General features: G+C 27.4%; 3 protein-coding genes and 1 long non-coding RNA gene across 4 annotated transcripts; 3 read left to right on the top strand and 1 right to left on the bottom strand.

Annotated features, from left to right (window-relative positions):
• The first annotated feature begins 7,989 nt into the window (after positions 1 to 7,989).
• Positions 7,990 to 11,006, top strand: LOC112689750 (KDEL motif-containing protein 1-like). Its single transcript, XM_025563583.1, has 8 exons — positions 7,990 to 8,282; positions 8,531 to 8,730; positions 8,979 to 9,193; positions 9,281 to 9,358; positions 9,723 to 9,886; positions 9,962 to 10,199; positions 10,258 to 10,557; positions 10,680 to 11,006. The coding sequence occupies exons 1-8, from the start codon at positions 8,131 to 8,133 to the stop codon at positions 10,809 to 10,811; spliced, it is 1,479 nt and encodes a 492-aa protein (XP_025419368.1). The 5' UTR covers positions 7,990 to 8,130; the 3' UTR covers positions 10,812 to 11,006.
• A 2,494-nt stretch (positions 11,007 to 13,500) lies between these two features.
• Positions 13,501 to 16,767, bottom strand: LOC112689754 (aladin-like). Its single transcript, XM_025563589.1, has 10 exons — positions 16,343 to 16,767; positions 16,015 to 16,124; positions 15,714 to 15,843; positions 15,402 to 15,604; positions 15,180 to 15,339; positions 14,701 to 14,870; positions 14,408 to 14,641; positions 13,933 to 14,064; positions 13,780 to 13,864; positions 13,501 to 13,714 (listed from the first exon to the last, which is right to left on the bottom strand). Exons 1-10 carry the CDS (start codon positions 16,436 to 16,438, stop codon positions 13,550 to 13,552), a joined length of 1,485 nt encoding a protein of 494 aa, XP_025419374.1. The 5' UTR covers positions 16,439 to 16,767; the 3' UTR covers positions 13,501 to 13,549.
• A 151-nt stretch (positions 16,768 to 16,918) lies between these two features.
• LOC112689771 lies at positions 16,919 to 18,766 on the top strand. The gene is made up of 3 exons (XR_003149143.1): positions 16,919 to 17,143; positions 17,238 to 17,459; positions 17,520 to 18,766. It is a non-coding gene; the product is annotated as an uncharacterized LOC112689771 (long non-coding RNA).
• A 3,543-nt stretch (positions 18,767 to 22,309) lies between these two features.
• Positions 22,310 to 22,723, top strand: LOC112689711 (zinc finger MYM-type protein 1-like). The gene has a single exon (XM_025563545.1). The coding sequence runs from the start codon at positions 22,310 to 22,312 to the stop codon at positions 22,721 to 22,723; it is 414 nt and encodes a 137-aa protein (XP_025419330.1).
• Positions 22,724 to 22,903: the final 180 nt, after the last annotated feature.

Below are 22,903 nucleotides of genomic sequence, written 5' to 3'. Positions count from 1 at the left end.
TGTTGGTACTTACTATGTCCTATACATAAAATTACAGGAATTATAGTGATTTCGATTAAACTCCATTAAATAAGTAAAAAAATGTAATAGGTAACAAATAATATTCTAATTGCATTTTGATTTAATATCAATACTATTTATTTTAATATATTACATTTATTTTAATACGTAAACATAGGCAAAACTAGGGCTTACATTTTAGGGAAGGGCTCTAAGTAACAAAAAAAAAAAAAATAGAATCGCAGGGGCTACGATCTCACACCTGTATTTTACTAATTTCTTTACGTGTACAATCTTTTTTTACTCACTGATATAGCTTCAAGTGTTTAGAGAACTAGTCCTCCTAATTTAACATTGAATATAATCGTATAGAAAATTGGTCAAAAATACAAAACCCAGTATAAAACCGACTGTTATACACTATTACATTCATAGATCAATTAACTAAATAAAAGAACTCTGATTATACAGAAAACCCGGGATTTTTAACAAAAAATTGTATATTTGTGTATTGAATAAAATTATCTCAAACAAAAAAATAAGTTTCTAGGTTCATTATTTTCCATTTAGAAGGCCTTTGGAAATATTTAAAGGACTGGTCCCTACAAGCCTCTTCCTCTAGTTGTGTATGTATAGATACAGACAATAAAAAATCGCACAATAAGTTAAAACAATAATAATAAACGAGTATCGAATGATATATTACAAAAAATAAATTACGTTAGACAATATGTGCATACATTGTACATCATGATTAACAGACATCGATGAAATCAAAATTTAAAACATATCTTTAAAAGTTCAGAATCGATACAAGCGCCATAAACGGTAATTACCTCGAATCGTTTCTGCCATTGTGGTATTGTGAAATGTTAGGATTGCAGTAATCGATACTTGACCTAAACAGACGACACAAATAAAGTGACTGAACCTATGGTTGAATAGCTGATAGCATTTTCCGTCAAGCGAATATCACTAGGAACATATTATGTCGAAATATGATGAGATTTCGGACAATATGAATTATGGGGAATAATAAAACGACGCATTACAATCGGTCCGATAAAATTGTTTGTATAAGTGCATTTTTTTTATCTAGCACAAAGCATACAGAAATCTATTTAGTATAAAGCATCGATGTAACATAAATTCAAAACTATTTATCTAACTGTTAATGGCACTTGTACACAATATAGACGGTAGGTACATAGGTCACATTCTGAGCTATTTACTCAGAACCGATGAATTCACATTTCCATTTTCACAGAATGAAATGTATTGTATAGCATATAATAAGTATTTATAAGAACCTATTACGTAGAGAATGAATTGATTTGTCCTCTTAAGCGCACTATACACGAAACAATTAATTGTACGACAGATTGTACAACTTTTATTGATATTATTTCACAAGCGATTATCGTAACGTGTATGATATTATTGTGCAACGTGTAATATAATATACTTATTGATCATTATCAATATTTATCAAAATGTCGTTTTCAACTGACATTAACGTAAATGCTTCAGTATTTTCATTAATAAGTTTACTTCTTAACTTATTTTTTATATACTTTAAAGTAGAAGAAGATCATTTACAGGCAACTTGGGTAACAGGAAGACACAATAAATACTTATAAGCAACTGTTAAGACTTGATACGCATTACTATATATATTTTATTTTATCTATAACTTGTGACAACACAGTTTCTTCAACTATTACACATAACATGACTTAATTTCTCAGCAACCCCGGCTCCTTATTCATGTCGACGAAACCTACACAATAATAATAATGCTTTTCTGTATCCCAAAATACCCATATTAACTTTTCAGCAGGCGCGTCGTTGTAAATAATACAACAATTTTATATTTATTTGTGTATTCAACTTATAGTCTATTTTTATTTTATCGACGGTCATGGGTATTCCTTTGAAATGTTATTATCTATGTTAGACAACTTTTAAAGTGTAAAAATTACTTTTAAAAACTAATTATTTAACAAAAAAAAGTGATACGGCCGTCAGGCCAATGACAAATCCCAATATGATAGGTATCCTGGTGAGCCAGGCCGTCTCCGACTTCATCTGTATCGATTAGGATATCCTTTTCACATGAAATCATCACGAGTGATTCTAAGCGTTCTTCACACATTGTTATCATTTGTTAGATTAGTTTAACCATCTGTTACATACTTCAAATAACATATCATATGTATTGTGTCTTGTGGTTAGGCAGTGCCTTTGCCAGAGTTTCTCAACCTTTGTATTATGGCGACACACTCTTAAAATATTTCATACTTTGTGACACACAATAATAAAAATAGGAATCATGGGTAATATTAAATATTAATAATTAATTAATAATGTAAACTTAAAAATAACAAAGAAAAATATAACATAAAACAGCAATTAAATGAGAAATTTGTGACTGATATTTCTTATATAATGTATCAATATGTGGTAAGATATTCGACAAGGCTACTCTCAACTTTTCTTCGACATTAATTAATCTTCCCTTTTTTTTTTTTTTAATTTAATTCAATGCAGAAAAAGCTATCTCGCACAAATATGACGTTGAAAATGGTAATAACACAGAAAGTGCCAATTTTGTTAAATTCGGATATTCTTTTTTTGTGTAAATTCAAAATTCACCTAGCCCGAGCTCATTAAACTTCATTTGAACAGTACAATCGTTTATTAATTCTTCTTGCCCTTTTAATAAAATATGTGAGGTTTCTAAATTAGGATTAAATGGATTCCTCGCCTAATCAAACATTTTAAAATTCCAGCGATGAAAAGTTATCAATTAATAAGACTCTTGGCAATCAAATTACCTTTTTTTTTTTTTTGAGCTATCAATTGGACAATATAAAAAATTGCTTCTTGTGCCTTATCTGAAATGGGTGTCACCCGAATGCGTCCTGTTAATCATATCGTACCTTTTTAATAACTCAATTGCGTTCGCGATCATATCACTAAAAATTTTGGTATATCCCAACTGCGTCCGCATTCATATCACTAAAAATGTTGGATATCCCATGCGCGTCCGCGATATTATTGCTAACAATATTTATCTTTATGGATAAAAATAAATTGATAACTAATATTGCACCGTGTTTGTTTGCATTTACACTATACTCCAAACGTAGAAACATACTATTCGTAACTAGTCTTCGACAACCACGTGCAGTATGTGTAGTGATGGGTATGCAGCTAACATTATCATTTTAATATATTTAATTAACATTTTATATTAATTAATATTATTACATAATATAACGTAAGTTCTATATATTTGAAAGATGTCGATGTTGTTGCCGTCGAATATGATCAGCCAACACGGTAAGGAACTTAAAATTATTAAGAGATATAAAATGAGATTTCATAAAATGTTGAATGATGATGTAAAACGATGGTGCTGAGTAAAAAAAACATGTACCTACTGCTTACATGAAAACAGATATGAGTGAGAAGACAATTATTGATTGTAATTTAAACCACAGTCATGAAATAGAATCTGAAGGAAAAATGATGAGACAAGTAATTAGGAACTCTGTAAAACGAAAAGCTCAAGAAGAACTTTGTGAACGTCCATTCAAGTTAATTCATCTGGAATTAAAAAATAAAAAAACGGATTTTTTAACGACGACTGATATATCTTGTATTCGAAAAGGGATTTATGCTGCTCGCCGTTCAATATTACCCAAAAAACCAACTAATATTCAAGACGTACACAGTTCATTAAATTCATTAGAAATTAAATCATTTGATAATGAAACATTTCTTCTAGTGAATGACAGTAATAAAAACTTGGTTATGTTTTCATGTAAAAAAAATTTAGCTACTTTATGTGCCGTAAAAACAATATATGTAGATGGTACATTTAAGTACTATCCAAAATATTTTTTACAACTTTTTACCATTCATGGTTTAAATAATGGTTATTATATACCATTAGTATTTTTTTTTATTGAATAATAAACAAACAGAATCGTATTCTTCGTGTTTTTTGGCGTTAAAAAATGAATGTATAAAATTTAATTTATGTCTTTATACCCCGAAATTATGTATGCAGATATTGAAAAATCTATTCATATAGGTGCAAAAAATGTTTGGCCAGATATTACAAAAGGCTGTCGGTTTCATCTGGGACAGGCGTGGTGGCGAAAATTACAGAATCTTGGTTTAAGTATTCATTATTGTGATGATGTATCAGAAATAGGACAGATTTTAAAGAATATATTTGTATTACCCATGCTGAATGAACACGATATTGAAAAAAGTTTTACTGAGGATTTTATGTCTATCAAGCCTGATGATGAAAAATTAAGTCAGTTTTTGGATTATCTTGTAGAAAACTACATTGATCAACAGTCAGACTTTCCTCCTCACACATGGGCAGAAATGAGCAGCCACAGTAAACGAACAACAAATGCGTGCGAAAGCTTTCATTCAAAATTTAATTCATGTTTTTGCACACCTCATCCCGACATATATTCCTTCTTGGAAGTATTAAAAAAAAAATTAAATAAACACAACAATTTTAATACAAACTTCCAATCATATACCTAAAAAAATTAGATCAGTCAATGAAAAAAATATTAAATTCATTGAAGAAAATAAACCAAAATACAAAATTGAACAAATTTCTAGACATGATTATGTGAAAATCATGGCATTGAAAAGTCAATCAAAAAATAGTTAATATTAACCCAATATTTTAAAAACGGATGTAAGCCTAAATAATTAAATTTTACTATACTATTTATATATATATATTTACTAACCAAATATTTTTAGGGTGTAAGCCAGTTCACCTCCTCGTGGTGCACCCTGGGTAACTCTAAATGAACTGGGACGCACTTGGGCTTCGTCAAAGTAGTGACCTTTTTCTCTTGGGACGCACTTGGGCGAGACCTTATTCCGGACGCATTCGGAACATTAAATAAGGGACATTTTGGGACGCACTCGGAAGTCGCCCTCTGAAATATTTACTGATTTCACAAATTGATTTGATTATAGTTTTTTAGAATCTCAAAGCCAACGTTTATCAATTAGAATTGCAATAATGATAAAATTGATTAAATGTCAGTAGCTGATAATCTATTTTTATTCATAATAGAAATTATATCTAATACCTTTTAATTTTTGTAATATGTATCAATAATGTTTGTACATTTTGTGTCATTTAATATTAGTACTTCACGCGACATATTTGGAATTACCCGGCGACACACTGGTTGAGAAATACTGGTCTATGCACTAATACGGCCCTGGTTGTGATGTTCAATTTTTAAAGAAAAAAATCAATGAGCTTTGGGGTATGATGTTTAATACTGCTAAAGACAACAGGATCATTATCAATATCAGATACTACAAGATAAATAATATAATTAATAGTTGGACAACTATCAACATAATTAAGTCTTACTTTTTATAAAATTAAAATCATTAATTTCCATTAATTTTTTTTCATCTGCATTTTGCATTTACTATTAATATAGTTTTGAATAATTATTTTAAATTCGCTCTTTGGATTTACTGAAATAATAATTTATTATTTATCACATAAGAGAAATAACAGCGGTATAAATTATTTTCAAAATTTAGTTAATAATAAGCTGATTAAACTGCAGCTAGTGAAATTTATTAGGTATGAGTATTATTTTGTCAAAACACATAAAAAATTAATACTCGTATATGACAATTTTACATTACTGTATTAGGTAAATTAAATATTATACAATTTTAAATTATATTTTCAAAGGTATTACATTTTAATGTAATATTTATGTTTACCAAATAAATGCTAGATTGTATCCTTAATGAAAAAAAAAACTTGTATTTATCATTATTTCTCAAAAGTTGAGAAGCATATCTTTATAATATAACACTTAATAAAATTCACAAAAATATTGAAACAAGTTACTTAAAATTAAAAATGAATAGATGTAATAAATTTTGCAGATATACCTGGTATTGGTGATGATTTTTTTTTTGTTTTTTCACTTTCTGGAACATCAACAATATTTTTGTTTAGAACCACTCCACTATACTTTACTTTTTATTCTAATAAATAATATAACAATCATCCTATCACTGTATAATAAATACAGAGTGATTTTTTGTAAGCATATTCACCCCCATTTTTCTCTTTAATGGTACACTTATTCAAATTCTGATTTTTAGAATTTTTAAATAGACCTATAGATTACATTTTCAAAAATAAATTGTCAGATTAATATTACCTACTATAAATGTATAATTTCTGTACTTATTACTTAACTATGTTGCAGAACATAAAACTGTTTTTTTTTTTTTGCTCGGGGGGGGCAGTACTCCTAGACCCCCCCATATAACTTACAATTTGTATCGTATATAGAATGCCATAAAAAAACCATGTTGGTATGTTATGCGAGCACAATAAGAAACTAATACATTAATTCAAGTGTTATTTAAATAATTAATTTTATTCTTGGTATATGAACTTAATTAGTCTTTAGTGTCTACATATTTACCAAAATTGTTCTCGTAGTTTGTTGATGGGAAAAAAACCACATCACAAATACTACATTTTGGTTGTGTCGAAAAATTGTATGAATCTTTTAAAAAATTAATAAAAATATATAAAACTATAAATTATTATATTATACTATTATTATTATCATGTAAACTTATTTAGTTTGCATTTTATTGACCATTGTATTATAGATTTTCAAATACCATAATAACAAAGAAAACAAATATATTTATAGAAAGGTATCAAGGTATACTCCAGATGTTTGAAAGTAGGTATTGTGAAAATTGGATTCCGATTTCAGCTGCAGCAAGTGCAATCCAGATATCAGAAAGACCCGGGCTTTCTGTCAAAAACAATTATCAATCATTTTACGTTTTAAACGAATTACTATAAATTTCAATTATAGCATAGCCAAGGTTGGATAAGACAAATTCGGCCCACCGAGTTTTCTGTATGTTACCGGCCCACTTACTAACTGGCGGCCCTTGTCCAATTTTTTTTTAATCGCATATTTCAATAGGTGAACTAATCTTCAACTTCAAGCTATTAATATTTTCTGTTAGAAAATACTGAAATGAAAATTTCACAATTTAAAAGGTCAAAAATTGTCGCGGCCCACCGAGTTTTACTCGGTAACTCGTCGGGTCGATCCGGCCCTGAGCATAGTCTATAGGTAATCTATTAATACTGGTACCTAATCAGTATAGAAGATACTTACACAAAAGTATTTTTAAATTATCTACTTAGTAAGTTACATGTGATCACAGTTTCAAAAGCTGTACTTAAGAAGTATATATTATATATATTATAATTATTATTCATAATCACTTTAACAACAAGAATTGTTTTATTCCATAGAAAAATATTTGTTTATTTGATGTATCAAAACTTATTCACCCGCCCATACTACTCCTTAAGAAATAGGTTTAGTATGCATCGCTATGCAGACGATTTCGAAAAAAAAAATTCATTTTTATTACTTCCAGTACCTAGATCCAGTGGCGCTAAAGTTCTAAACATTGTGGTCGGACGAAAAATATTTAAAAAGGCCAAACCTAATATTCAAATATCAGCCTTAATGGCGTACCGAATGGAGGGGAGGGATAGATAATTTTATTCTAAAAATATGGATGTTAAGCTTTAATTTTGTTAATGAGGCTTTCATACGGTTTGACAACCAAGTTTCGGCCCCATAGAAATGGCTCCATCCTAAATTTTCTGATACATGGTTCAGTGTCACTGCTTAAATCGGCATTATTACTTATCACGATGTTTACCAGTTGTGTGTAATTAAAAACATCAGAATACTCCTAATACAAATTTTTGAAATTAATATGTATTATAATATTGTAATAATATTTGCATATGGTTCTTAAGTAACATTGGTAACGCAACAATGTTAATATTTTAATTTCATTATCACACTGTTAGTAAACATTTACATCCATGATAAGAGATTAACATGTATTGAAAAAAAAAAATACTAATACAATAACTACTATTTACTTAAATTTTAGTTGCAAGTAGTTTTCCTTTACTCATACTCGACTTATTTAACGATTATTATTAAAATATGATGTACAAAAAGTAGTTCATTTTTACTTATCATGATTGTTAATGGTATTTTATTGACTCTTTTATTTGTTATTTTTGAATTTTATGGATTACTTTCTGCCAACACAATTGTTTGGGGACCTGGTCTGAATCCTAAGATTGTTTTGCCTGCTCGTTATTTTTACATTAAATACAATCAGGATGAGTAAGTGACTTAGATAATTCATGACGTGTGGAAACAATGATACAAATATTGTTTGTCAAATAAGAAGTTTAAAATGGCATTTTATTGTCTATATATTTATTACTTATATGCACATTATTTATCAGAAACACTTATTTAAAATTTATAGATTGAATTTCTCAATCATATGTTTTATTACAAAATAAATGTTAATTATTTATTATTTGTGACAGTTTTTAATTATTTTTTTTCTACCATGTATGTTTTAGATTAAATATAGAAGATTTTAATGTAATAATAAGTGGTAAAACTAAAATTGGAAATAAATGTCGTATTTGGACAAATATTTTGGACAGAAAAGATGCATCATTTTTAGTTCGATACAAATTGTATGAAGTATGTTATGATCTCATCATACTAGTTGAAGATTTAAAGACACATAAAAAACATGTAAATAATTTTTACCAAGGTAAGTAACCATTATTATCAATATTATGGTATAATTGTGTTAAAGATTGGTGTCATTTAAATACCTACTGCTGTTGTTATTTTAAGACTGTTAACATTTATTGAATTATTTATTGTTGTATTCTACATATAATATTGTCATGAAAGCAACTAATTAGAAATAATACATCATTCAAACAATATCAGTACTTCAATTTTTAACATATAACTTATATTATTATAGTCATGTAATAATTTATTATTATATAGGTCCAGTCTATCCAGATGAATGTGACTGTTCTAAAATGTCAATTGATACTTGGTTATCAGAAGCTGGATGTAAAACAGATATTAAGCAAATCAATTCTGATCTTAGTCACTTTAAGAAAATAGACTTTAATAATGTACTTAGTAAAATGGTTAAATTTTTTAGTCAACACTCGCACAGTATGAGCACTTGTCAATATGTTGTAAAAAACAATTTAGTGAGAACTTGTTTATTTTTTTAATATTTTAATATATTGAGTTATGAAATAAAAATAATAGAGCAAGAATAAATTATACTTTTACAGATTTTCCGAAAATGCTATGGTGAATATACCGGTTTTAAAATGTTTATGGATAATTTATTACTGTCATTAAGTAGAAAGGTATGGATCTTTAAGAATTCTTTTAAATTCCTTTAAATTTATTTAAATCAAATAAATAAATAAATAAATAATTAAATCAAATATCTGGCTCTTTTATTTTTGTAAGTTATGAGATTTACTTAATTAGATATTTGGAACTTAGAATATTTATTGTTATATTATTTAACAACATATTTATTATTACATAAATATCATTATGTAAATATTAAGAAAATAGTAAAAATATATTTGTATTATTAATTATAATTTAAAAATTTGAACTAATTATTTTTTCATAAATAAATAATAGCCAAGACTTAAAAATAAAATGTCATCTTTTTAGATAAATCAATATGTGAGTGCATTAAAACAATTTATTTTTCAGGTATATTTACCAGACTTAGAATTTTTTGTGAACTTAGGAGATTGGCCGCTTTCATCCCCTAAAAATCGATTTCCTTTGTTTTCTTGGTGTGGATCAAACTATACTATGGATATTGTTATGCCTACATATGATATTACTGAATCATCTCTCGAAAATATGGGAAGGTAAGTATTCAACTAAATTTTAATTGAGAAAATATCTTTACTAATTTTAATGAAAATACATTTTGAAATATAAAGGGTGAGTTTAGACATGTTGTCAATTCAAGGCAATATTGAGAAACCATGGTCGCAAAAAATTGAAAAAGCATTCTGGATGGGTCGTGACTCAAGCAAACATCGTTTGAATCTAGTGGATTTAAGTAAATCACATTCAGATCTTATCAATGCTTCAATAACAAATTTCTTTTTTTATAAAGAATTGAAAGAAAAGTATGGTTCTGGAAAGAAACCAATTTCTTTTTTTAAATTTTTTGATGTATGTCATAATGTTATATTTAAATATTTAATGTATTATTAATTTTTAATTTTTTTAGTATAAATACCAGTTAAATATTGATGGTACTGTAGCAGCTTATCGATTTCCATATCTAATAGCAGGCGATTCATTAGTTTTCAAACAAGATTCAGAGTATTATGAACATTTTTATAATGAATTAACTCCATGGGTTCATTATATTCCAATTAAAAGGAATTTAGGTAATTTGGTTGATTTGATTAAAGCTATGATTAATGATGATGAAAAAGCCAAAACAATATCATTGAATGGACAAAAATATGCAAGAGAAAATTTAGCACCTCATGACATATTGGGATATTACTTATTGTTATTTCAAGTAAGTAGTTGAAACATTTATAGTAATGATTTAAAAATGCATATACTCAAGTTATTGAAATTTTCTCCTTTTTATTTTCTATTAGATTTAACATTTGTTTTAAAATTTATTTTCGATTATAGAAATATAGCAAGTTATTGATATCAACAGTTGAAGTTCGTGACGATATGGAAGCAGTTATAAATACAAAGACCCAATTAGATTGTGAATGTGATAATGAAAATATCAGAGACAATTCTAAGATGGAACTTTAAAATTAAGTAATTAATCGTAATTTATAATGTCTTCTATTAGTATTATATCGAGTTAACAGATACTTGCCTTATTTATATAGAAAAATGTTCGATAATTGAAACATTATTTGTAATTTTCAAGATACTAATATGTTTTTAAAAATCACCCAATTGTCAACATTGTATTTGATTCTCATTAAGTAATTTTTATTCTTGCCTACTTGAATACTTAAATTATTGTAGTTTAATGTCTTCAATTTCTTTTTTTACTTTTATTTATTAAATATTGTAATTTGCATTATTAAATAGTGTAAACTCAAATTTTTGTTTATATTCTTTTATTAGGTATAAGTTTTTCAAAATTAGCTTTGGTTTTTTTTTTGTATTATACATTTGAAAACATTGATCCATTTTCTTAATTAATTACTAAGAATTTGAGAATTTGTTTGATAATAAACTACAGTGTAAATATAATAAGAGCTGTCGTATACCCTTTATTGCAATTTATTTAGTCCTTTACTGCACAATGTTCCATTTATGGTAAAATTATTATTTTTAATTATATTTCTTTATTCTTTGATGTTAGCAATTATGTAATTAGTTTAGAACCATCCTCATAGATGCCAATAGCTCACTGTCTTGGAATAATTCAGGCAACTATCGATGTAAAAACAAACTTTTATTACGGACAAATTTTGGAACTAGCACAGTTCCAAATCAGTTCCATAACTGATAACTCACATTCATACCATTACCAAAGTCAGATGTGTACTTAAAACTGCTGATAATTTAATTGAACATTTCCATAGATTTAATTTTCCATTTTCAGATCACAGGTATAACATTTTTGAGTATTCCATTCAGAGGCGGATTTATCTTTTTTACGGCTATAGGCACCAAAAATTTGCCGCTCCTATAATAGGTGAAAAAGTTACAATACCCCTCCAAAATACCTACTCTAAATATTTAATATATAGACAATAGTAGTGGACATCCATTTTAATTTTTAGACTATTTTTTTCGCCTGAAGTTATTTAGCCTACTTTGAAAAAAATGTCAATGGTTGTTCACTGAATTTGAATAAAAACCTACAAAATAAAATAAAATATATAGTATTATCAAAAACTGCTTTCTATATAATTGTTTACTATAATATTTATAGGTAATGACTATAAATTATAATGAACCAAAATAGATTGGTATACTGAATATCATATACGATGTACTATATGTTTGATCGTTTGATGTTTTTTAATAAAACACTACAAAATTTGCCGCCCTAGGCAGCTGCCTACAATGCCTAATGGGAAATCCGCCTCTGATTCCATTAAATATTATCTGAGTATGTGTATGAAAGTGGTCCAGGAGTGTGAATTGATAAAAAATTAAAACAAATACAAAAAAAATATCAATATTTTTTCAAAATAAATAAACATACTAATTTAATCATTTTAAATGTATTTGTATTTCATCATTAGAGTGTAGCAGGGTGCTAGTTCCTGTTCGTTCCTCAATAAAATCGTTTTTATTAATTTGGGGCTTATCATAGAGTTGCATAAGCCTGCGCTAGCTACTCATTTATAACTTACATTTATTTTTATTGTTTACTATATAACTCTTAACTAAATAGTTGCCCCAAAATGACTTATCTACTAATTCTAAATGAATCACAGAAATTATTTATTATATTAATATATTATTTATTCTAACTTAGCATATCTTGTCAAGTAGTTTATCTTGTTTTTTTTTTTAATATGTATTTTTACATCTATTTATTTTATATATATTAAGATAATACTACTGGTTAAATTAATTTAATTACTTTGTATTTTTTTTCATTTAGAGTATTTTATTTTTCTTCAATAATTAATATAAATATTTTTTTTTTTTTATGTATTGTAATGTAAAAGTCAAGTTAGTATTGTTATAGTACATGTTAATTAGAAATGTAAAAATTTTAGGTAAAATGATTGAAGATATCGAGATTATATATGAAATTACACTATATAAGGACTAGAGAGGATATTAGAAAAAAATTTACCAAGATTGAACTTTTTACCAAGCTAAAGATTTGATTGATGTTTAATAAAAAACAATTGATTGTTACGAAGAATTGATATTGATTTGAAGTTTGATAACATTCAAAACAATTTAGATGGGATTAAAAAAATATGGTATTTTCAAAATTATTTAGATAACATAAAAAAAAAAAATAGATTTGGGCATTTTAGTTGACCCTAAGTTTGTAGACGAAGTATCATTTTGATATCTCGTAGCAGCTTTTTATTATCCGAATAAGATAATTTTGTATATTTGGCACAACGTTATAAGACAATTATTTAGGGACGTTTGTAATTGGAACTGACATTTATCAGTGTGACTGTTAAACTCACTACATGTTGATAGCGGAGTGCATAATTACATAATTACCTTCCTTTTCTAATATCAGTTCTACTTGTATATCCACTCATACTAAATATTTTATTTATTGTGTAATGGTTCTCTGATTTTGGTTACGTTACAATATATATATTTATATAAAAATACAATTAGAAATGAAAGAATATTTTACTAATTTTTTCAGCACAAATTTAATTATAATATAAGAAACGGAACGTTCTTTTATAATTAATACAGTTGTATTTACCATAAAAAGTTAAACATATATTGTAGTAATATGAAAAAATAATGTTATACATTCAATATTTTTAAATAAGCTTAATAGAAAAATTCATATAAAACTACCTAAACATTTCAATTTAATTCAACAAATATTCAATTAATGAATTAGAAGCAGCCAGACTTGCTCGTCCAGAAATGTTCTTACTAGTATTAGAAATATTTGCTTCAGATAATTCAGGTTCGTGTACTGACTTACAGCTATACGTAAATGGTACGTATTCAATATTACCATTAGACCAGCCCTGTAGAAATTTACAGTTCAAAGTATTGAAAATATAGAAAAAGAAAAATTCTATGTAGTACATACAATTGTCAATAACGAGCCTTCTTCATAAGTTGGTTGAAAAGCAATTGTAGAAGGTTCTTCATCAAGACGGCCTTGTATTATACAACTTAAATATACAAAACTAGTGTTACAACATTTTGGATAGAAAAGTTACACGCCTAATCAAGTACTTACAATGGAATACAGTCAACAACAGCAACACTTATAGTAGTTTGGAATACAACCAATGCACTACTATTCTTAAAAGTAATAGCTAACCTTTTACCATGTTGATCCCAACACATATCTAAAGGTATTCCACCAATTCTAAAACATAAATAGTATAAAGATTAAAATAATTAATAATTAATTGATATATTTAAGTTACATCTTTTGTCTTTTAACAATGAAGAAAATATGGTAAATTTGATACTTTTAAATTTTAAAATAGTCATAGAATGTAAATACGAGTACAATAATTAATTTATAACATTTAGGCTCTAATAGTTGAAATGCCATTAAATTAATGTTATTAAAAATAATTAAAATATAAAAGAATTTAATGTTATTTTATATAAGCTGTTATATGTATATTTTTTGAAATATCATATATGTCAAAAACAATTCATATTTGTAAACAACATTAAATACTTAATTAATGACTACTTACACTTTGTCATTTACACATTCACTTTTTAAGTCAATAACAGGCCATGCAACTTTTTTGTAATTTGTTGACCCGTTAAATACATCTGATTTTCGGAAGTCAATAGCATTTATGATTGGACTTGAGTTTGTCGCAAATAATAACACTGAACTGCAAGGTGACCAACATGCGCACTGCACTCTAGATCGGTTATTCAATGACCATCTATCTGCGGTCCATTTATCAGTTGACCAAATTCTACACAAATAAATGGAATAATAGAATGTAATGATAGAAAAAAAATCAATCAAAATTACCTAAATGTTTCATTAGTTGAACAAGAGAAAACTTTAGTATTATCAGGTGACCAATGAACAAAATTTAATGTGTCCGAATTTATTCTGTGTAACGGCACACACTCCTCAAAAGCATAATTCCAAACATACATGGTTTTAGATGTCACTGCACTAGATATTAAAAGATCACCCTGAAAATTAGATTAATTAATTAAAATAAAACATTACATGATACAACTAAGTATTTCTATAATTTACTATTTTGGGATACAAACAAGTCTTCAGTAGTGTGCTAATGTTTCAAAAACAGAAATTCAACAAACTACTGAAGACATGGTACATCAGAAATAGAAAATATAATTAAATCAATTCACAGTTAATAAATTAAATAATTTCCCAAATTTAAATTTGATGGTTCATCTTTTTAAATATCCAAACCAAACAGAAATTATACTAAAATAATGAATTAAAAATTAGTGTATAATAGAGTTAATATATACCATCTTATTCCAAGATAATCCAGTAATATATCTATGATTATCTCTAACCAATTTGCATTTGTTATTAACTGCTGGTCTTATGTGAATATTACTAAATTCAATGGTCCAGATAAAAATTCCTTTTTCACATCCAACAGCCAAAGTACCAACACTAAATGGTCTAAAATATTGAAGGTTAATTATAATATGGTTTAAAATTGATTAATAAATGTTTTTTACAACCTCCAAGCTAATGATAATATGGCATATTGAGATTTATTTTTTATTCTTGCTTCGGAACCTTTGCGATTGTAAACGTAAATAATATCATGAGATGATACAACAGCAAGTTTAACAGTTTGTGGATGCCATGACATACAACGTATTACACTTGAAGACCATAATTTTGTTCTACTGATATCTGGTAATATTAAGTTTTCAGGGCCCTGTAACAATAATAAAAGTTAAGGAAAATTAAATAAAATTTAAATATAATTATACATGTAGATATATGTATGTATATAATTAATAATACAATTTAAATGTATAGGTAACCTTTAAATTTGCACGAGGTGAAAATTTTAAAATAAATTTCAATGGATATACAATGATTGATATGTTATTAGAATTATTTTTTATATAATGAGTAAATTCTTCATAAGCAGTCCAAAAACCTTCTTCAGCACTATAAGAATAAAAGAACAAAGGTGATAAAATATGATTTTTTATATGTATAACAAAAGTAAAAATACAATTATTCTGATAATTATTTACTTGTTCGATGAAAAATATATAACTGATCAAAATATTGATTTAAACTATTAATATTATCATTGTGATAGCAAAATTTACCAACCATTTATTTATAACTTTTTGTAATGTATTTAGTCCTGAAGTTGGTAAAAATAAAGTTCCTGGATTTTGATCAACTAGTAACTGCACTACAATTTTTGGATAATTGATTGCCTATAATTAAGAAAATTTGTATTAAATTAATATTTATTATGAACAAGTACGCTTAACAATCAAAAATAAATGTAATAAATGTATTTTGTTTTAATTCAATGTCATCGTAATCAATAGCCACATTCTTTAAATTATTGCATTCAATTAGAAAAAAAATGGGCACTAATTCTAACAAAGACCAAAAAGAATCATAAAAAACTTAACATTGATGTACTAACCTCTGGTTTCACTCTTTTTATGACTATATTCATTGACGCGTTTTTATCTGTGAGACTTTGATCCCGTAATTCGGGAAAATCCCTCAAGGAACACATACCTGATATTTATACTTAATATATTTTATTAAAATTAAATTCGTGAATTAGGATAGAACAAATATAATACAACAATGTATATTACTCCAACGATATCTTATTTCGCGAGTAAGTTATCAATGTGAGGATGTATTTTAAATTCGTAATTAATGCGCACAACAGACTAACTGTACCCGGTGTTCGGTATTAGAAAAAATACAGGTCAAACACGTAAAATGAATAAATAATATAAACATGAAAATAAATCACATTTAAATAAAGAACATAATTTCAGAGATGCAGTTAGAAGTATTGATAGTTGTCTTAGCCGTTAAAACGTTAATGTGAAGTTCGCAATATAACTGATAAAAGAGACAGTGTTCACAAAAAAAAAAAAATAATAATAATAATAAAGTAAGTATATGGTTAAGAATTAATGTAATCTTGATAAAATTCTTGGTTAAAGATAAGGATTTAATCAGCAAACAACCAAGAATTTGATTTATAATTTTTGAAATGTTATTTCATTCAGAATAATATTATTATTTGCAAATATCAGTCATCTATAGTATATTCTTTTCATTTTATTGAATTTACGAAGGAATCTTTTTTACTCAGTCTATAATATTAATTATGTTTTAAAATTTCACTTTAAAGTTTAAATAATTTAGAGCAGTGTTTTCCAACCTTTATGCTGAGGCGGCCCTTAAATGTCCTTTTTATAAGGTAGATGACCCTCAAAAAAAAAAAAACCTAGTATGCTTTAATATAATTACATAGTAACTAAGGCAATTGATTTTGTATATTCAATTTTGTTTAGTTGAACACTGTGAGACTGTTACAATAATCTTATATGCGACATTTGCAATCTGTTTCACCAGTGACAATGCAATCGAGAATGAGGTAACAATTTCTGGTTTTTAGCCGTCAAGATAGACATAAGAAAATTTATTGAATTTTTAATGAAGTTATTCTAATGAAACATTGTATTTGACGGATACATAAAATTGATCGCCTTCTAGGATGTGATTCATTCAGAATTGTAAGAACATTATGGTTTATTTACTTATACGTTTTGCTAACAAAATGGATTTATTGCTAGTATCAGGGTCAATGTGTCATAGTTTGGACAAATACAAGCCAGTGAAAATACAAGGAAGACCAATAATCCAAACAGAAAACAACAAGTTGAGAATTTTCAACAGACAGGATGTAGATAGACTGAAACGGTATCTAGGGGGAATATTCCGAAAAAAACCAGACGTGTTGAGACCTTTATTGGGGCAGATTGACATAAGTGTTAATTACCAGGGGGCAACAAGTCTTGGTTCGGTATTCATCTCAAGATATTTGTATTCGAATAATACACAACCTGTCATTGTTACATGAAATGGGTTAATGGACATAAAAATATTAAAAAAATTAAGGGTACCTGAAATTATGACATTACAAAATATAGTGATAATAATGATAATATTTTTAACTTAAAATTAATAGATAAATCTAACAACAGGTTATCATATAATGAAACAATAGGGTATGTTAGAAAAAATTGTAGAATTTTGAATCTAAAAGAAACTCATGATCTAGTCTGTAATAAAGAACACGATATAACACACTGTCATGATCCTGTAACAGATGTTATTTATACAAAGTGTATCTTTAATTACAAAATAAGTAAGATTAAACCTAAAAAATTAATTAAGTTATGTAGATACAGTATAAGAATAAATAATGAAAGTAAATTTATGTATTACAGATAAGAAGAGGCGTGAGTGCAAATAGTCTTTAGTTTAATAAATAAAAAAAAAAAAAAAGGGAAAATGAGCGAGGGTATAGAAGCCAGGACAGTTAAAGTAAAATAATTTTTAAGACATTTGAATATATTGTCGCGTCCCGCGTAGTCACAAAGTATAAAACACACATTATAAGAGTTTCTCATGAACATCGAAACCAGACGTATGAATAAGTTAAATTGTTCACATGGTTATCTGTTTAAGTAAGAATATGAATATCGGAGTCACATACACGTGGGTAGTTGACCACATCCTGGATCTTGTATTAAGTATGGGCTGGTCAAGAGATAGTACACGCATACAGAATCAATAGAGAATTATCATATTTTAGAGCACACACACACAGAATCAATAACGACTCATCACATTTATCATATTAAATTATCATTTTTCATTTACCCACACACATTTAAGATTTACACACACACATGCAGATATCAGATATAAAAGTGGGTCCCGAACAGGCCTTATTCAGACGAGTTTTGGCTATGCTGCACTGAGCACCTTCACTTAGAAATATTTCATATTATTTTTATAAGTAACAATTGTTAGGACTTAGATAATTTCTACTTAGAATATTTACAGAATTGTAGTTAGGATAATTTTATGAGTTAAATAAATTTAATTATTTTAAAAAGTCTTAATTATTCCTTACTACACCTACAACCAAGCGTGTTGACTGAGACGTTGACACTGAATTATCAGATCGATCGGTTGGCACGTAACAACATTTTTAAAAGTGAGGAAATCATGAAGAGAGAGGAATAAGGAAAATAATAATTATTATATATAATTATATTTTATAATAAATATAAGGGTATGGGACAATAATTTAAGAGTATTATTAAAAGAAAAAAAAATGTATTTTAATAATTATAAGGAATGGGAAATAACAATTAGGAATACTAAGTATTTACAAAAACAAAAAAAAAAAATCGTAAACTTAGTATAAGATATATTAATGTAAATTATGTTATAATAAATTATTTAATATTATATTATATTCAAATAATTATTAAGGTAATTAACTTTCATATTGTATTCAATTATCATATATATATATATATATATATATATATATATATATATATATATATATATAAAATATATTAATATTGTTAATCACATTATATAAAATGTATAAATCAAAATTATAAGAAATCTAATAATCATGTAAAATTTCAAACATTGTATTAATCATAAAAATTTTGTAAACCATATCATATCATGTTCAAAAAAAAAATGAAATTGTAAAACAAAATATTAAAAATTAGGGCAGATTATAAAAGATTTCTATGTGAGGACAGAAATATTTCTTTTCGCGCGGAGGTGTTACGGACATACATAAATGTAGGTCCTTACGACTCTTACAGATATACACAATATAGGTCATTACATGGGAGCATCACATAATCCAGTGGGTAATATAATATAATGTATTCAGATGTAAATAACATGAGGGCACATCGTATTTTAAGAAATATCAAAACCAGTTAAGTAATGGAACATACAAAAGTAGACTTGGTCAACGAGGCCCACTTGTCGACAGGAGGATTAGTTAAACATTAAACCAGGTCCGAGCCGAGATATCTTAAATCGACAAGGCTAACTTGCCGACGAGGGAATTATTTTAAATATTCAAACCAGATCCGGGTCGAGGTACTAAATTATTATTATTAGCAGAACATAATATTATGTAAGAATCCAAGTTGACAAGGCTCGCCTGTCGGATTAAGGTCTATTCACACTACAACGGGACGGAACCGTGCCGGAATTTCATCCGTCCGGGTCACCCGTTCTGTTGCGTTCACACTAAACGGAACGGACAGGGCTAGATTAAATAGATAACGTAAAATCAATATGACTAAAGATAGCAACTATTATTATTAAATATTTAATGAACTTATTTTCAAAAATGTAAGTCATTTGTGTCCTAACGTGTCAGTTGTAAGCACCTTATTTCTCGTTTATTAAACATCGAAAATGGCTAATTTTTCTAATGAAGAGCTGGCGATGATTGCATTAATATTAGATGAAGAAGAATCCGAAAAAATAAAAAAAGCAAACAAGAAATCTGTGGGTACATAATTGTGATTATATGAACAAATAATATGTTTTTGACTACATGCGATCCGCCGAATGCCGATTCTCATACGATTTGACGGAAAATCCGGACGGAAACCCGTTTAAGAATAGTCGCAAAGAATATTTTTATCGCCCGTCCCCGGGCCGTTGCACCGTTCCGTTATCGTTCCGGATAAATATGAACGCTTACATTTAAAAACATAGAAACAATATTTGTTACATGACCGGACGGGTTCCCTACGGATTCCGTCCCGTCTCCGTTCCGTTGTAGTGTGAATAGACCTTTACTCAGACCAGGTCCGAGTCGAGAGATTAAGGTCACAATGCCATACAGGTGGATTCCCACAAAATCTAAGTATCTAAGGGGGTTGGGAATAGACCACTATTCAGAAGTGTTTAAGACGTGTTTTAGCGAGCACCTTCACGCCAGTATATTTGTTAATTTAATTCTAAGCGTACTTAGAAATATTTCAATAAGCAGTTTAATTTAGTTTGAGTATTTTTATTGGAACTATCCTATCACATTTTCATCACAACAGTTGAATTACCCGCACGCAACAATAGTACCTTATAAAATATATTAGTGTTTTACAGAGTTTGTATATTTTATTCAATACCAATCATAGGCGCCGACTACACGGGGGCAATTGCCCCTGTACTTTAATTTTAACGTGGGCGTTGCCCCCGTTCTTCGATTTTAATGGATGGTAAAACGTAGAAACAGCACTTCGCTTTTGTGAAAAAAATTATTTGGTTATTACTTATTATTATAAGCTATTGAATTTCGATATCGATATGAAAATGTTTATCAAAAGGACAAATTATCTAAAAATAGCTGAACATAACTCATAAAATACCACAAATTATAGATAACGTATAAGTACATTTATATATATATATATATATATGTGTAATGTATATAGCTCCAATTAGAAATGCCTAATAGTCACGGTAATGACGAAAGACTTGTGTGATAACTATATATATACTTTATACACACGCACAAACTGAAGCTGAACTGAAACTTAATAACAATATCTTTAGTTGAAATTATTTATAACCTGTACTATGGTATTTTCATTTCTTCTAAATTATATTGACTATTCTACATTTATACAGTACTGATAACTGAATACTGAGTATAACACTATGTAGTTCAGTAGTTGATCATTTTACTGTCGCTGTCCATACGAAGCGTACGTGCTTTATTCGCAGATTGACAACACTAAGGTAATTTCTATGTTCTTTATAGACCATATTATTTAATATATGAGTTAAAAATTATTTAACTTTTGAAGGGCATGCCAAATAAGTAATTCAGACACAAAATAATTCATTATGTCTATGTGGAAGTATGTACAAAAAAAAAACTATTCCGAAAAACAATTCTGATTCTAATAGCCTTATTAATTCTGATAATAGTTTATCTTCATCTACTTCCACTTCTAACATAAATTTAAATTGTGATAATCAAATTGATTGTGGAAATAATTCGTCCTCTAAAGATGTTTCAAAAAAAAAGAAAATTTTTAGTATCTTGGTTAAATAAATACGACTGGTTAGAACATAATAAAATCGACGATAAAGCGTTTTGCAAATTGTGTAAATCTATGAGTAATAATAGTAATAATAATGTTTCTGTATTTATTTCCGAGGGTTTTAATAACTGGAAAAAAGCTGTTGAAAGGTTTAATATGCACGAAAATTCAGAATTGCACAAAACTAATGTAGTTAAAAACTCTTATTAAAACAAATGCAAATGTATATGCACAAATATCGGATAGTCATAAAAAGTCTATGGAAGAATCTAGATTAGCTCTTGATGAAATAATATCTTCAGTATTTTTTTTTGGCAAAACAAGGCTTAGCATTAAGAAGGCATACAGACGAATCTGCAAATTTAAATCAGTTATTAAAACTTCGATCGGAAGATTCGACTGAATTAAATAACTGGTTAGGTAGAACAAAATATAAGTGGATTTCTCACGATATAATTAATGAAATTCTTAGCATGCTGTCATTAGAAGTCATTAGAAATATTATCAAACAAATTAAAGAAAACACATTTTATGCCATTTTATTAGACGAAACTAGTAATATTACTGTCAAAGAACAAATTTCGTTTTGTTTAAGAACAGTGGACAAAGAATCGTTGGAAATCGAAGAATATTTTATGGGTTTTTACGAAACGCCTAAAACTGATTCTGATACTCTTTTCAAAATTGTGAAAGATATTTTGTGTAGATTAGAATTAGATTTTTATAATATTAGAGGACAATGTTTTGATGGTGCTAGCAATGTTTCTGGAATTCATAAAGGATTACAAGCTAGAATAAAAGAAATTGAACCAAGAGCATTGTTTGTTCACTGTCAAGCTCATTTTTTAAATCTTGTTAGCCAAGATGCGAAATGTAAAAAATGCTAGAGATATACTAAATTTTATAAGAGAATTAATTAGATTAATTAAACAATCACCTAAGAGACTATCTTGGTTTAAAACGAATCAAAAAGACGAAAATATGAGATCCATGAAGTTGGCCGCCAAAGCGAAAATTTGGTACATAATTAGTAAGTCATTAGTAAGTATTAGTAAGCATAAATTCAG

Source organism: Sipha flava, unplaced genomic scaffold (assembly GCF_003268045.1).
Source record: "Sipha flava isolate LNK unplaced genomic scaffold, YSA_version1 46_pilon_pilon, whole genome shotgun sequence".
NCBI lineage: Eukaryota > Metazoa > Arthropoda > Insecta > Hemiptera > Aphididae > Sipha > Sipha flava.
This window is presented reverse-complemented; position numbering and strand designations above follow the sequence as displayed.